The 16,367-nt window shown below is 41.3% G+C and overlaps 2 protein-coding genes across 2 annotated transcripts; one reads left to right on the forward strand and one right to left on the reverse strand.

The window, feature by feature from the left end:
• Nucleotides 1–499: 499 nt before the first annotated feature.
• rasip1 (Ras interacting protein 1) lies at nucleotides 500–9,245 on the reverse strand. The gene is made up of 16 exons (XM_039806412.1): nucleotides 8,952–9,245; nucleotides 8,093–8,214; nucleotides 7,307–7,758; nucleotides 6,874–7,134; nucleotides 6,569–6,789; nucleotides 6,316–6,480; nucleotides 5,578–5,782; nucleotides 5,196–5,494; nucleotides 4,926–5,087; nucleotides 3,771–3,811; nucleotides 3,315–3,469; nucleotides 3,059–3,171; nucleotides 1,926–2,220; nucleotides 1,352–1,515; nucleotides 1,118–1,259; nucleotides 500–1,032 (listed from the first exon to the last, which is right to left on the reverse strand). The coding sequence occupies exons 2-16, from the start codon at nucleotides 8,212–8,214 to the stop codon at nucleotides 854–856; spliced, it is 2,976 nt and encodes a 991-aa protein (XP_039662346.1). The 5' UTR covers nucleotides 8,952–9,245; the 3' UTR covers nucleotides 500–853.
• A 2,211-nt stretch (nucleotides 9,246–11,456) lies between these two features.
• On the forward strand, nucleotides 11,457–14,299 carry LOC120562612 (cytochrome c oxidase subunit 6B1). Its single transcript, XM_039806414.1, has 3 exons — nucleotides 11,457–11,566; nucleotides 13,380–13,480; nucleotides 13,989–14,299. The coding sequence occupies exons 1-3, from the start codon at nucleotides 11,461–11,463 to the stop codon at nucleotides 14,040–14,042; spliced, it is 261 nt and encodes an 86-aa protein (XP_039662348.1). The 5' UTR covers nucleotides 11,457–11,460; the 3' UTR covers nucleotides 14,043–14,299.
• The last annotated feature ends 2,068 nt before the right edge of the window (nucleotides 14,300–16,367 follow it).

Raw genomic sequence — 16,367 nt, forward strand, 5'->3', positions numbered from 1 at the left:
TATCACTTGTCTGCTGCCTGCTCATAACAGCCACTTGCTGATTTATGCTTAATGAGCTGCACTTTAATAGGACCATAGGATTGTACCACATTAATGAATGAAAGACCACTTGTGTGTGTCACATCAACAAAGGGAAATGAAAATCTCCCCTGCTCTTAAGTCTTTGACCTTTACGACAGCTTACCTTGGTAAAGGTAACCTTTGTGTGTGGTCGTCACAGCCTCATTTGCTTTCTTGAGTCATGACCCCTTCGTAAAATGCTACCATGATTACAGGAAATGAGAGTGTGCCTTTGGAGCAGACGATAATGTAGATGTTTGATCGCCTCCTTAGTCAAGCAATTCTACCTGCAGACTCATCATTTGACGTCAAAGGGGAATGAGTCCTGCATCGCCACCTTGTGGAATATCCCTTTGGTGTGGAAGTGTAGGCGATTGCCAAGCCCAAGGGGCCCTGCTGTGGGAAACAAGCTTGTCAAAGATCACACGGAAACTGTAGGTCTTTTAGACTAGAATTCAGCGTTTTATTAAAAACAAGTAGTTTAAAAACATACATGGAAGCCAAGGAAAACAGTCACCTAAAGCCTAACGCTGCATGGCCCAACAGACTTGATGTTTTACTCCCTGCTTTGTGAAATCTATAAAGGCATACCAAAGCCAATACATTTCTTTTACTTGAAAATATCTAAATAGATAAATGAATTGATATGGAAATGTCATGAAAAAACAACAACCAGGCAACAAAATGCAGAAAACATGTCCGGTTTGCATTTTTTTGTGGTGTGCATTTAGCTGTTTCTGGTGATTTCCTTTTCACTTCTGAGACCTCCATGGAGAGACAAATATGGGCTTCCTTAAAGCCGAGTCCTCTGATTGGCAGGGAGCTCATCCTGGTCGAGTCCCCACAAGAAGGTGCGGAGACATGTCACTTCCTTTTGGAGCTCGGGGCTCGGGATTGGCTGGGAGAGGTCGAGGCGTGGAGTCTCATTTGGCAGGATTAGAGGAGGATGGTCTAGGAAGCTCTCAAAGATGTCTAAAAGATGAGAAAAGGAAAAGAAAGAATTGACTTAACAGATCATTTCCCTGGGTGGATTCTTATCTCTGTTAGATTTATTTACCTCCACTCAGCTCTGTGCCTGGCACAGGGGCCCAGGATGCTGGTGGGGCTCTGGTTGGACCCAGCTTGTAATGGGTGAGCAGGTGGTGCAACTGGGAAGGGCTTAACAAGACATGGTCCTCCAGTAGACTGGTCCAGGATGACTGATAGACGAGAGGTTAATAGTCAATCAGTATGACAGTTAATAATCTTGGGCTAGGACTGAGAAGGCTTCCTACACATGTAGCTGTGATACCTGGATAAGTCGAGTCTTGGGAATACACAGGAAGTTGACTGTGACTGACAGTTTCTTCATAAACTCAGAGGCAATGTCTCCTAATCCCGCTCCCTGTAGCCAGTCCAGAACCAGGTCCAAGTTTGTACGGATCTGGACTGCTCTGGACCAGGAAAACAGTCCATCTAGAGAGAGAGAGAAAGAGAGAGAGAGAGAGAGAGAGAGAGAGAGAGAGAGAGAGAGAGAACTCAGAACCAATTATATTATTAAAGAGAGCACTTAAACAGCAGCTTTGATTTTAAAGCAGGACTATCTAACTTTGGAAAGAAGAAATAACACAATCTTACTTTTACAAATGAAAAGTTCTAATAATAATAAACAATAAAAGACACCACTGCTACAACCTTCCTTAGTCTGGTATTATTGTTTGAAACTAGATATTGCCGTATAACTGATCATTGTCACAAACTTTGTGACTCTTCTCTACTTGAGCTCCTGTTACATTTTATCATTATGTTCTAATTGTCACTTGTGGCCACAGTGCCTGCTGTTCAGCAAAAGTTACATAGGCTCACTTAAACCTGTGACCTCTCACCTCTCTCCAACAAAGTATTGAGCAGGGAGGTGTTGGTGAAGAAGAAGAGGTAGCCAAAGGTTTGGGAGGTGAGCGGTGGGGACAGACACGCCTCGCGCGATAGCATCAGAGTACAGCGATACACTTCCACCAGCCCGGCAACTTTGGGCGGTAAGGTGGACACGTCATCCACCTCTACTTCCCCTCCTCCTTTCTCTTCTCCCTCTGCACTCTGAGCTCCATCCTTCTCCTTCTCCTTCTCTTCACCGGAGAATGGGTTGCTGTCCAGGAGCGCTGGGAGGAGTGAGTACAGGGTCTTTGTGGACAGAAAGGACAGAAACTTGAGTTAATTTCTTCAAAACATTTAAAACATAATATATATATATATATATATATATATATATTGCTGGAATAAAGGCAGGGAAGGGTTCAGATTAAATAGGGATGGGTTCAAATGAAGATGATAGAGAGGAAGGTGGAGAGTTGTCTGTTGGTCTGTCCTCCATTTTGGGCCACATTAAAATATTTCAACAAATATTGGATGGATTATGTTTTGTACATTTGTGGTTTTGATTAAAATGTCTCAACTGCTATTTGAGTCATTTATGACCAAATACTTGCAAAACTTAAACTTACAATTTCCATCAGCCTCAGCTGTACTTAGTGTGTTTAGTGCTAATTAGTAAGCTAATATGCTAAAATCTGTTTTTTTCTTAGTATGTAGTGTCTTTACACTGGTTAAATTACAAAATAAAGTATATTGAAATAACTACATACATACTATAAATTGGTATGTTTACTGACTACAGTCAATTTGCAAATATGCTGTTGATGCACACTATTCTCCCAGAATGCAAAGCACAAAGAGAATGAAGGAGCTGCTCACAGCTGGAAAGAATTAAAATAAATTGTGGGTGTTGTTGGGGATGGCCATGGTGAGACAGCTCCAGAAACATCTTGGAAAACAAAAAAATATGTATTAAGTCTTCAGAAAGACATTTTGCTTGTCGCTTTGTGAAATTTAATTCAAAGTGGTATTCCAAAGTATTCCTGGCGTCACACATACAAAGCAATAAAGTTGTTGACTTTTTTGTATGCTAACTGCTAAAACAGTGTAGCGACATTTAGAAAAGTAGCATACTTTTATACTGTACCTTGGTGAGGTGATACACACACTGTTGGAAGGTGTGCATAATGACGTCATCCAGCTGCGCCAGAGCTTCTGAGCAGGTGTCCATGTCAGCCGTCAAAACTGGGTCCCCCGGAGCTTTAAAGAAAAGATCAGTAAGATTAATTAAAGATGTTATGCCCACTTTGATTTCTAATTTATTTCATTAAACGGTCGTAGCTTCTAAAGGCTATTTTTTGTACTTGAATCAGTAATTTCCAGTCTTTTCAAATCACTCTAACCTTCAAACTCCCACTCTTTCTCCATGGCTTCTACTTTGACCTGAAAGAAGTTAAGGAGCTCTGTGGCATTTGACATCCAGAACATCAGGGGTCGAAGATCAAAGGACAGTTTCTGGACATTCGGCGTGCTTATCTCACCTTCTTGCTCTGTGGAACTGGACACGTTTATGTAATGCCAAAGTTATGTTAGCTGTAAAATATTTGTGAACATTCTCCTGTCAGTATTTTCTTCATGCTTTAAAAGAGAAACACACCATACTGTGAGTAAAAATAGACTAAGTTATTATTGCTTAACTATATTTAAACCTTTTTTTCAACATCGCCTTGTTATAATGCTTTCATCATACCACAAAAATGTACCAAAGACATAACAGCACGAGCACAAATGTATCATGAATCACTCGGCAGTAGATCTCTAAACAGAGGAAACATGACGTAGAACAAAAATGTTCTTACTTTTGCGTGGGATGCTTATCCCCAAATTCCTTAATGTTGTCCTGTAAAGAGAGTTGGAGACAGAAGAGAAGAGACATCTCGGGTTAGTGTGGGGAGGAGGAGGGGGAGCGGGGTCTAGCCCTGCAGCCAGGACAATTACAGCACATTTTCCAACAGGAGGGCAGTGACATCAGCTCATCCTCGCGCCTGTCCACAACGTAGCAGGCCACAATGAAGGGCACGTGTCTGACTGCTGGTTTTTCTGTCTGACTGAACATCTCAATCTGCCTAACTGATGTTTTTCTGCCTACAGTACATGTTTTAAGTAAGGACGTGGCCATATTGTCATGAAATACGTTCCCAGATAAGGTTCATGCTTCAGATGAACCACCACTAAACCTCTGAGATATTTTATTATTATACTTAACAACATGAGGCACATTTTATATGTCAGGCATGGCTCTATGGATGGTTATGTCAGTCCATTCACTCCTTTGCTCCAGACTTAAATATCTCTAACTGTTAAATAGAGTGACATTCATGGTTCCCAGAAATCCTATACTGTCTATGTTGATTACCTGACTTTTTCTCTGGCACCACCAGCAAGTTGACATTTTTATCATTTACTAAATTGTGTTGATAATTATTAGATGGATTGCCATACAATTTGTTTCAGACATGTATTACCCCATTTGGGTTGAATTGTAATAACTTTGGTGAACTTCTGATCTTTAATCTAGCACCATCATCAGGTCAAAATTATAATATGTACAAAACTTTAGTTTGTAACGGAATACCTGCAAAACAAATGACATTCCCATTAGCCTCAGCTGTACTGTGTTAAGTGTTAATTACCAAATGTTAGCATGCTAACACATTAAACTAAGATAGTAAAAATGGCAAACATTATATCTTCTTAGCATGTTAACATGCCAATGCACCGCTGTTCCTAAGTAGGTTTTTCTTGTATTTATTGGACGTTTTATGCTTCACAGAGCTAACAGTAGATGACCAGAAAGGAGGGGAGAGATGGGAAATGACATGTAACAAAGGTCCATGGTTGTTGTCATTGTTGCGGCTCATGCTTGGCACCATTACTCCCAGGCCACCAGGACACTCCACATATCTTTTTTATTTTTTTTTATTTTAGATATTGGGCTGTTGTTTTTTACTTACCCAGACAATTTCTTTAATTAGATTTGCTGACTTGAGTAATATCTGTGGCGTGAGCGCGGGGTCCAGATGTTTGGAGGCATGATCTATCATGAGTGACAGGAGATAAGCGGGAGCTAAAGGTCCACCTCCAGAGTCTGGGGAGGAATTTTTGGAGATAATCTCCTAAGAGAAAAAAGGGATAAATATGTAATTGCATGTCATTAGGGCCATTTCTCTATGATACCGGATAAATGGACAGTTAGTAAGAGCTTCTTTATCTGCCTGTCTCACCTGTAACAGAGCATCTGCGTGACGGGGATGAAACTTCAGAACTGCCTCCGTAGACCCCAGGTAGTGCCTGAGAGCTTCCTGTCTGTCCACCAACCCTGAGGGGCAGCAGGTGGTGGAGGCATCCACCTGCCATGGCAGGGTCAATGCCAGCGGTGGAGCTGGAGTCACACGTGGGTCACGATACAGGAAAAGGAAGTGGTTCCCCAAGCCAATCACATCCCCAGGCTTTAGGACCGTCTCCCTGTAAAGGGCCACTCCGTTGTGTGTGACTGCGCCTCCTCTGAAGGGCCGCATCAGAGCTACGATAAAATAAAATTAGATTTAGGTAAACAGCAGGTGCACCATGGATCTAAGTATGACATGAGTCAGTGACTGTTAGTACCCTGTCTGTTGGGCGTCTCGGGAACAGCTGAGTCTCTCCTGACCAATAAGTGTCTGGCCAAGAGGTCATGAGCAGAGAGGAACGTGTCCACCTTCAGAGGCCTCTTCCCCTTCCTCTCCCTCTCTCTATCCTTCTCTCTCTCCCTTATTGTGGGCTTTCTTCCAAACACATGCGTATGTCCCGCCATGATGTACAAAACAAAATCCTAAACAAAACACAAAGTGGAGAGCAGAAGAAAGTCAGGGAGGTCTGTTATCTTTTAAGTGCTATGGTTTATATCAATCTTGTCCATCTTAGAGATGTTAAGTTGAACAGAAGGCGGTTGATAAGGTATGAAGTGTGTCACAGTTTGCTACAATGGAGACCTGTGTGATGTACACAGAGGGGTTTTATGCGTTCGGTGGATAAATTGTTGAGGCATTGTGTTGCTCTGAGGCTGTTTTGTGCAGTACGATGAATGGGAGAGGCTTGTAGAGGGATGGAAATCCTGATGGTATGTGGCGATTACAGACATGCAGGTATTATGTCATGTACTGGGTGTGTGGACGCGTGTACATCTGCACAAATCCTCTATAAAAATGTCTGTTAGTTTGTATATGTGCACATTAGTGTGCGTGCACCTTGCTATAAAGTATACAACATAAATGTGTGTGTGCCTGTGTTTACATAGTGTACGTGTGTGTGGGTGTTGTTTGTGAGTGTTTTGTGTGTGTGATATCATCTGTCAGCGTGTCTTGCCTTGCTCTGATCGTAACCCTGCAGCAACAGGAAGTAGGGCCGGTCTGTGGGTGGAAGGATCAAACTTTGTGACATCACTTCCAGGTCACAGCTGGAGTAATCTTTCTCGTCCTCCGCAGGCTGGTTCGTCCATCCAACCTTTGCTTCAGCTTTTGAAGCTCTAATCTGAAGAAAAAGCGGGTTAAGACATGATTGTTAGAACGCCACATGCGTGATTGATTACGTTTTTTCCTCACCACATCATCTTCTCTACCTCTCCGTGCTGTGGGTTGATCATGCTGACAATGTTCTTCCTGTCCTGCACTCCTCCGTTGTTGTTAGGTTGTTTGCTGACGTGGTTGCCTTGCCGACGCCGCAGACTCAGGTTCATGTCACTGATGCTCCTCCTGAGCTCTGAGTTTCTTCCACGGTGACCACGCTCGCTCTCCTCTGGTCCGCCCCCTGATGACATCCTGCTCCGCCGCCAGCGCACACCTGTTGCCCAGACGAGCAGAGGATCGGTCAGTCTGACCCTGTGTCGTGTACAAAGAGAACCTGCCTGTTGAGTCTTACACATACCTTGATAGTTTTCTCCCTCCCTCTCACGCTCCTTCTCCTTCTCCCTCTCTTCTCTCTCATAGTCTTCCTTTCTTTGGATTTCAAAGCGCCGCTCAAATCCGTCCTTAGGCCGCCACATGTCCACTAACAACAAGGGACATTCCCATGGGGCAACGCTTCTCCGGCACTCTGTCTCCCATTTGATAGCTCCATCTGGCTGCTGGATGGGCTTTCCAATGACATCACATAACAGGAAGTCCTCTGGGCTGTGTTTCTGGAGAACTAGAAGGTAATGGAGGAAGGGAGGAGGAAAGGGGGGAAATTATTTTTCCATAACACCGCTGTTTATGTTTATATTAAGTCATTCCCAATTGGTTTAAATATTTGAGCAAACAGTTCCCAGTAATGGGTCGCAGCACAGGTCCAAATGAGAGAAAATTTCCCTCTCTCATACCTGCGTCATCTGTCTCCTCCCTCTCCCTCTCAGTGTACCGGGTGATGACCTGGGCGATGAGCTGTCTGGCTGTAGAGTGAATGTTGGCCAGCAGGGAGCGATAGTTGGCCCCACTAGAGAGGGCATCCCCATAGATCTTGATCAGGCCCGGGGCAGAGGAAGAGGCAGGGGGCAAGTAGTGGTGGGAGGAGGGGGCAGCTGAATGAGCCCAAACCTCTCTCTCCCTCTCCCCCACTGCTCGGTCCCTGTCGCTGTTAGAGCGCCCTCGCAGGAAGAGATGGGAAAGGCGTTTTGTGCGGGACTGGGTCCCAGCAGGCCGCGGCCTGAGGAAGGCCGGGGAAGGAGATGGGGATGGGGTAGGGGAAGCCAGCGAGGGGGTGGAGATAGAAAGGGAAGAGGAAGGAGCAGAGGGGGCCTCGTGGAGGGAGGCTGCGTCAGAGCTGGTGGTCGACCTGGGAACAACAGAGGAGGGGAAGACAGATGGAAGAGAGAGGAAGGAGAAAGGAAGGGACCAGTCAGCTGTGAATTATGACTGACTAAACACGGACAAACAACAAGGACTAAAATAAAAGAGGGAAGGGTTACAGGGTTGAAAGGATACTAATGACAGTGGAAGTAAGATAAGATGACTGACATCAATACATATACTATTCATTCAACAATCAGGCACTGAATTCTAACTAAACAATAACTGACATGAAAGTTGCATAACAAGAGAACAAATGTACATGACATAGAAGCAAAACAGGAGATAAAAAAGTGAGTTTAAGAGAACTTCAGACTAACTTGACAGAGATAGCGCTGGGCCAGCGACCCCCTAGTTTGGCAAAGTGTTTCCTGGGCGAGTTGATCCACAGACCCACTGGGAAATGGAGCTTTCTGAAGCGAGGACTGCCAGACCCCTCCATCTGACAGAGGGAGAGCATAGACATGCAGATATTGAGAACAAATGTGTTGTTTTTAACTCAATAATCTGCAGTATGTCAAGATACTGTAAATGTAACTTTTCCCCTAATCTGCTTAATCTGCTTCCACACTGTAGCGAGGAATGTGGCTCAGCAATGCCAGGATTGAAACAATATAACAATGGCATGATGTCACCATTAAAACATATCAACAGGATACCTACAGCAGGTTGTCAACATGGTGAAAACAAACAGAAAGAAATTAACTCAAAACACCCCAATCAGCCCCTGAAAATTATAGCGTGAATTTCCCATTCTCAAACAGGAAGCATCTTTTGTAGGACTCGGGTCCAGCTGTTGCACTGACAGGGAAATACCCACTCCAAAGGTCACTCTCTGTCCTATTCTCAGTATTATTTCTACGTAAATTACAATCAAAATAAAGGATCACACTTGCTTTTTTCCACCTCACAGGTGGAATTTGGAGGCCTAAACAAAATCATTCCTCTGGAAAACTACCACCTTGTAAAATGTGATTTCTAACAACACTACTTGTTATGTCTTGACATGTGTGTCCACACCTAAAATCTATGCTGTCATTTTACGCAGAAAAGACAGCAGTTTTTAATCCTTCCGAGATGTTTTGGTGGAATATTTAAAAAAAAAAAAAAACATGAAATCAAAACTGTACAAGAAAGAAATCCCAATGCTTTCAGTCGTTAGATTTTGAATACACTTACCCACAGTTACTACTGATCCTTCTATAGTGTGTTATGAGGATTCTTCGCCACCGAAATGCAAATACGCAGCTCAAAATAATCTAATAACCTTGTACGTTTCCTTTTTCCCGTGACGATATTCCATTTTCAAAAGGGCCTAAACCTAACACACATATACATATACATCTCTAATTCCTAATATCCATTAGTTCAAATAAGTTCACTTAACTAAAATACCTTTTTCCTTTTCTTTTCTCTCTAACTGAAAAAGATCTGCTCCCTCTCGCCCTCTGGCTCTCAGCCTCTCTGGGTCTATAGATAGAGAAACAGGCCCATTGTTCTAAGTGACAGAATTTCCTTCCTTTGCAGTGGACAACACCTATATCCTGACTAAGTGAGAGAGAAAGGCAGACATTGGTAGAGAGCAAGAGAAGGGTGAATTTACACACACATATACAATTTAAGGCCTTATTGGGAATATTGCATACTGTATTATACATCACAAAGCAATCTAGATATCTATCTTTTGGTCTGACTGGATTATACACATATGGGGTCTCTGTTTCATCCTAATAAAGTTTAGGGTTTCAAAGCCACATAAGATTCCCAAGAATGTGTCCATTTAAATCCTGTACGACGTTGTGATTTTTATTAGAACAGATCACAAAACATACAAAGGGCCCAGTTTGAAGTTTAGCTGGAAAGAGGATGAAGGAAACACTCACAGCGAGACAGGAAGCTCAAGGGAGCGACAGAGACACCTGCGATCTTTGACCTTTTCTTTGACAGGAAGATGGCAATGGAAAGAGAAAGGAGACTGGCTCTGTGTCCCAGTTCAGGGGATGGATCCTCCAAAATCTGCATTTCTAGACTGAATACGTCATCAACACGGGTCACTAACCCTTTTCCCATTTCAAAGGCTCCTCCACTGATTCAAAGTGTCACTGAGGGAGAAGAGAACAGGTTACTTCAAGTTAAATGTGGATAACATGTACAATAGCTGTAACATTAGCCTGATATTATCATAAGTCAGCATCATATTGATACATCAAATTAGGTCTGACTGTAGTTGGCCTCCTTGCCAATCATATATAAGGAACAGAAGAATACAGACTATAGGCCTACTGTGAGTGACTTTGTCAAACATTAAAAATAAATATTTAATCAAAGGACTTTAAAATGAATTCTACGTTCAAGTGGTTACATCATAAATGCTGTGTTTTCTTGTGGCCTGAGGGGACTCCGGTCAATGACTTTGAGCCAACAATCTGATTACTTTAGACACCACTTGAGAAAATTTAACTTTGACACTTTAGCAATGATTTGTGACTTCTAGGACTTTATATATTTTTACTCAAAATATCTAAGCCAAGCCCAAAGATTAATGTTGTTATATGTAGGCTACTTAAAAATGTATTTATTGAAAGCAAATTCAAACTGACCACAGCAGTCCTCTTCAGAGGAAGCCATACTAAATTTAAAATTAGTTCTAAATTTTGTCAGCCACATTTCAAATCTACAAGCCTGTTTGGTACTAAAATATGTGTGGAGTGTTGCTTTAAGCTTTGCGTCCAAAATTAGGTAACCTACTTTATTTGTTTCAAAATAATACACCTTTAAAAATGACTACATTAGCATGTCGATACTGATTCTCATTAAACCACCAACATACTGTAGTTTTGTGCTGATCCATCCTACTGCTGAGGCGGGAAATATCAAAGCAACATAATATTCCACTGTGATTGGTCTATTTTGTCTCTGTTGCATTCGATTTGTAAGCTAAACTGATCCCTCTATTATGAGACAGGCTAGTGATAGTTGTTATTGCTCAACAAAAATGAATAAAACATATTTTAGAAATATATAAACTTCATGTATTATGTCTATGCTATGCTCCCGCCCGCCCGTCAGCCGATATCCCAGCATCCTTAGCGCGTCGACGTAAGAGGGCATGTTTCCGGAGCGCACCGAGGACACATCAAGAACCGTACCAAGGTTAGCTGTTGTTAACTCCTAAACTTTGTGTGCTTTGTGCAAACTTTAAGCTTATATTGCTCAAGCTCTCTGATGTTTTGACTTACCAAACTCCTGGAACAACAGGCGTCCTCAAATGTGTTGTCTAACAAGATCTAGCTAGATATATTAACATGTTAGCAACGAGCTAACAGCTAAGATTAGCTAACTGGCAACACTTTGTCAAGCTATGCAAACTATGCTAGCTTGTATTCAAAGATATGTGGCCGTGTCAGTATTTGTTTCTGACAGTAAACTTATCAGAGTTAGATAGTTATCATTAGGTTTGATAAATGAACTAGCATTGCGTAAAGCGTAAACAAAGCTAACCTAAATATAACATTGATCACCACGGTATATTTAGCTTAGCCAGATAACATTGAGCATTATACTGACGTAACACTGGGATAGCTCTGTTCATTTAAGTTTTTTTAAATTTTTGTGTTTTTTTTTTTTTTTTCCCCTTTTTTTTTTTTTTTTTTTTTTTTTTTCTTGCTGGGGGGGTGGGCTCATAAAGATGTCTGACACTTTTGATGAGAAGATCAAGAACTACAGGACGGCTCCTTTTGACGCCCGATTCCCCAACACCAACCAGACCCGCAACTGTTTCCAGAACTACCTGGGTGAGAACATGTTGTGATTACTCGTTTATAAGACTGTGAAAAAGTTGATAAAACTGTTCGAACACAGCATCCAAGGACAGGACACCTGAGAAAATACCTGAACTTGTCATGATGTGTATACTGCATCATAATGTTAGTTTAACAAACATGACATGTTTGTCAAAGCACTTACACACATAATCGTGGTATTTTTTTTTAGGTGCACCAATAAAATGTGCATTCATCAGCAAGTTTTTGGTTTTGGTAAAATCTTTTGTATACATTTATAAAATCTTGTGTAGAAACGACCATCAAATTTACCCTGTTCCCCACAAGATAGCTGGCAGTTAACGGTAGCGTGCAAATCAGGCATAGTTTAACTTCTAAGAACACTTTCACTTGAAATTAAAATATGACCTCCACATGACATTGGTAGTAATAGGTACACACAAGTCACAGTTCAGTTCATAGCCTGGTTTAGGAGTGATGGTTTAGTGCGAGTTCGGAACAGCGGAAAAAAAAGCAGATGCATAAAGATATGTTTATTTTCATTTATTTTGAACAGACTGTAGTGCAAGTATCAAAGGACAGACACAATCCTCTTGCTGGGGACTGAGGTAACATTTTGCCCACTGGCAACTTTGGTAAACTATTTTCATTATAAAAACAAGGAACATTTCAAAAACTTTTATTACACTGAACACTTTCCCAAAAGGTAACAGGACACAACAGGCAATAGAATAATAAAAAACTGAGCTTTTTCCTTCATCTGGGTGATGTCGTTGAATGTGCGTAAGCATGTTGGCTGTGTTTCGATTCACATACCCTGATACACCGTCCTTGTTTTATACACAACTCTCTAACTTAAGCACCTGTTGCTAACGGCGTACAGCTAACTGTTTCCGGGCACAACTCGTGCTTGTGCAATTTGGTTCCGTATTACGTGCATCAATCTACAGTACATATCGTAGAACTGGGCTATATGGTGAAAATCAAGAGAATGAAGGAAACACGGCTGTGTGCACCGTACCGTGACCCACATACTGTGACGGTTCGGCATAAATACACAAACCGTCACAGCTCTAATTGGTAGTATTTTTAAAATTACTTTTTTAACAAGTTCAGCAAATTATCGACTATATACTCAACTGGAATCAGTATTCTGATTAATCCATTGGTCATAAAACACAACAAAAAATTGAAGGGCCTAACCATTACTTATCCTCTGAGAGAGTTTTTTTCCAGCACTCTGATATGCAGGTCGGTTCAGATGTTATTAGCCATGCTGTTTCAGGTATTAGCCCTGTCATGTTAGGCGCCCCATCTGAGTAGGAGGGGACCTTCCCCTTTCCTCCCAAGGTGAGGTGAATAAGGCGGTGTGTTGTGCCAGTTTTTCCTCAGCCTTCACTTCACAAGCACCACACAAAATATTGGCCAATTTTATTTAAGGTGATTTAAAAAAATAATAATAATAAATACAAAAGTGATAATATTGTGCTTGAGCTCCAAGCCCACCAAACAAATCAGTTTCTTTCTGTTAGGACAAAACTTAAATTGTCTGAGGTGTCTTTTATAATCGTTTAAGGTTATAACTAAAGTTAGTTTTATGAAAACAGCTTCATCATAGTGGTATGGTTATTACTTTTCGCTTCGGATTGAAGCTTGGTCATCTTGCTAATAAAATGTAGCAAAACAACAAAATCTCTGGTCATTAATTTGTTCCCTCCAGACATTTTCATGCTGGTACTGACTGCCCCTTTGATCTCTGTGGCTACTTTTTTATGGTGTTTTTAGTATGAACATTGTGTCACATTTTTGTTGTGTTTTGCTCCAGACTTCCACAGGTGCAACAAGGCCCTGTCAGCCAAAGACCAGGATGTGGCTCCCTGTGATTGGTACCAGAGGGTTTACAAGAGCCTCTGTCCCATGAGCTGGGTAAGTTATAGAATAACAGCTAGTACCCTTATGGGAAGGTGTATAAAAGTGGAAAGCACCGCTACACTTCTTTCTAATAGTTTCATTGGACGCACACACTGAATGTTGTTGGTGCTGACTAGACAAGATTAGCTAATGTATCCCAGAGATACGCATTGTTTTCCTGCTTCTTGATATTCTGAGTTCTGTGTGTGTGTGGTTTTGCTTCTCTGTAATTTATTTTTGCTTTGTTATCTCTAGGTAATCTCATTAATTTTGAGATTCTTTTAGAGCTACTGCAGCTGTTGAATTGATGAGGCAATTTGCACATGACATCACATAACAGCTGTGAGACTATCTTAAACCACATTCTGTACCCAAGGCCTAGACATCTCATATCTGTGTCGGTGCTGTGTTCTAGGGACTGACATGAAACTACTACTGTTGATGTAAAGCTACAGTTCTGCTGATGCTTGAACATTAGTTTGTTGTCAGATGGGTCTAATGTTTTCTCTGATATCTCCCGCAGGTCGGCAAATGGGACGAGCAGATAGAGAATGGAAGTTTCCCGGGAAAGATCTAAAATCGGCAGCCGTTATTGATCAGGACAGTTCACTGCTAGACATGCTGTTGCACCTTTACCTCTGTAGTGTGCCTCATGACATCTTCAAAACAGCTAACAAACCATCATCAATAATATTAACTGTTATTAACTTTAAATATAAACACGCACAACTTTTTACCTTGCATGTTAAGGTCTGAAGTTTTTTCTCCATCTATTGTAAAGTACTCTTCGGCTTTGTTTGATCAATAAATACTGTGCGGATTTAATTAAAAGGGTTTCAGTACTTTGTCATATTTTATTTACCTGTAGGGCATTTTTCCAAGCTAGACACAGTAAACTGTTTTCTTAAATTGGTTCCTTAATTCCACAAAGCAAGCGTGGTTATGAACTCTACCCATTCAGGGGTAGATGTAATGGTTGCCATTAAGATTTCAGTTTAACTTGCAGAGACCTGTACTCTCTCTGGATCACCTAACATAGCCTTCAGCTGTATTGATTTTTCTGCTCTGTATTCTCTTCTTCAAAGTATTCCAGACTATATTCACACCAGAGATGAAGCGCTAAAGCTTAAGTGCATAACTTTTTGATATTAATGAACGTCCGTTACATTCAAGCCATTGCCAAATGAGTTGATACAAAGCTAATTAAGACCATCAGCTCCACACAACTTTCTCTGTATTTCTCAGCATGGCTATGTTCAGAAGATTGTGGCATCCGGTGTCTTTAGCGTACAGAAGCTCAAGTGAAGATAATTACTTCGGAGTCCATTTTGTTTTTTTAATCCTCCGTGTCCTCCTTGGCTACTAGCAACTGCGTGGGGGAGGGGGGGTGCACAACGGAAGGCTTGTATCATGTGGATGCACTGACAGTGTTGTTATTACTTAGAATTACTCATGGGGATTACAGAAACTACACTCTATAGCTGTAAATTAGTTGTATCTGAAACACCTCTCAGGTCTGTCTAGTGTAAAAACTTAATATAACAAAGTGTTTCCAGAGGGTGGCAGTGGTGTTTAAACCAGATGCTTGTTTTGGTGTAATACTCTATTTTCACCACACTGTGGCACAGTTGAACTGTATCTCTTTGACTAAACGGCTTACAAGTGAATTGTTACTATAAAGCTTACTGATGTAGGGCAACTGAATAAGTATATTTGAGGACCACTATCTGATATATTTAGGTTAATTTGATGCTCTGAATCGGTGTGGCACGTTGACTATTAAAGGAGTTTGATCAATGGGTGCGATAGGCTGTGTTGACATGCAGTTAGTGCTGCAACCTCCAACAAGTACTGATCTACTGAACTGATTAATGTCTGGAAACCACAGCATTAGTTCATTTCATCAGAGGTGGATATGTGCACATAACTTGGCGTTCACTGCAACGGAAGTAGAAGAATGTCAATGACTTCATGATGCAAATAGTCTGAAAATGTACAGATTTACAAGTTTCACAGAACACACATGTTAAAAAAAGGAAAGGGTCTTGCCTATACTTCCTGTTCAGTCTATCTAAACACAGCACCTAATGTAATATATCTTAAAAATATATTAAATGACTTCTTAAAACAGTACTGAAAGTGTAGGCTGTGCTGAATTACCAAAAAGCATACACAAAGATTCTCGTCTTTAAATTTTCTCATTCATTACTTTCATTCAAAAGAAATATTCAACATGTTCATGTTCGTCAAACACAGTGTTGTCTTCTACATTCCCTCTCTAATGTGTATAATTATTATTTTATCGGTCAGACAAGAATTAACTTGCTCCTCTTTACCAGGATTTCACTGTTTGCTCCACGCTGCCATTGTAGGTGGGTTTAACCTTCAGGATCTTAAGAAACATGCAGTCTTGCATTGTGTTACAGTATTGGCCTTTCCGTCCTAAGTGCAATCTTCCTTTGATTAACATCAGCTCAGCACATCCTCCACTGGCAACTGTTCACCTCAGCTATGCTACAATACGTCCTGACAAGCCAGAGAGGGTGTGTTCTGCTCTTCTCTGTTGATCTGTTAGGCCAGATAAACTTTCCTTAAGCCTTTACTTGTTTCTGATAGTTGTGCCATAGATGTGGTGGCAAAATAAACATTTAGTAAAAGCCTGCTCAAAATGTAAAGCTAAGGGACTGCTAGAGAGCTGTGGATGTCATGTGGGAGTATATGTCAGGGTCAATTTGTGTCAAAATCATGATAACTCTAAAAACACAAGGTGGCGCTGCTGTACCAAATGTAAACGAGTAACACCTCCAATAATATGTTGTCACAGTGCTCCATCTCTCTGTTGACCATGAACCATAGACTTACAGTATATACACAGTCTATGCCCTGAACCACCATATTATCG

This window comes from Perca fluviatilis, chromosome 7 (genome assembly GCF_010015445.1).
Source record: "Perca fluviatilis chromosome 7, GENO_Pfluv_1.0, whole genome shotgun sequence".
NCBI lineage: Eukaryota > Metazoa > Chordata > Actinopteri > Perciformes > Percidae > Perca > Perca fluviatilis.

What these genes read in the sequence shown, in the direction of transcription:
- rasip1 (XM_039806412.1), bottom strand. Translation starts at nt 8,214, where the DNA reads ATGGAGGGGTCTGGCAGTCCTCGCTTCAGAAAGCTCCATTTCCCAGTG. An exon ending in GGAGGAGACAGATGACGCAG is followed by an intron (nt 7,135 to 7,306) that starts GTATGAGAGAGG and finishes ATTACCTTCTAG; the next exon opens with TTCTCCAGAAACACAGCCCA. An exon ending in CCAAGACTCGACTTATCCAG is followed by an intron (nt 1,260 to 1,351) that starts GTATCACAGCTA and finishes CTCGTCTATCAG; the next exon opens with TCATCCTGGACCAGTCTACT.
- LOC120562612 (XM_039806414.1), top strand. Translation starts at nt 11,461, where the DNA reads ATGTCTGACACTTTTGATGAGAAGATCAAGAACTACAGGACGGCTCCT. An exon ending in CTGTTTCCAGAACTACCTGG is followed by an intron (nt 11,567 to 13,379) that starts GTGAGAACATGT and finishes GTTTTGCTCCAG; the next exon opens with ACTTCCACAGGTGCAACAAG. An exon ending in GCCTCTGTCCCATGAGCTGG is followed by an intron (nt 13,481 to 13,988) that starts GTAAGTTATAGA and finishes TATCTCCCGCAG; the next exon opens with GTCGGCAAATGGGACGAGCA.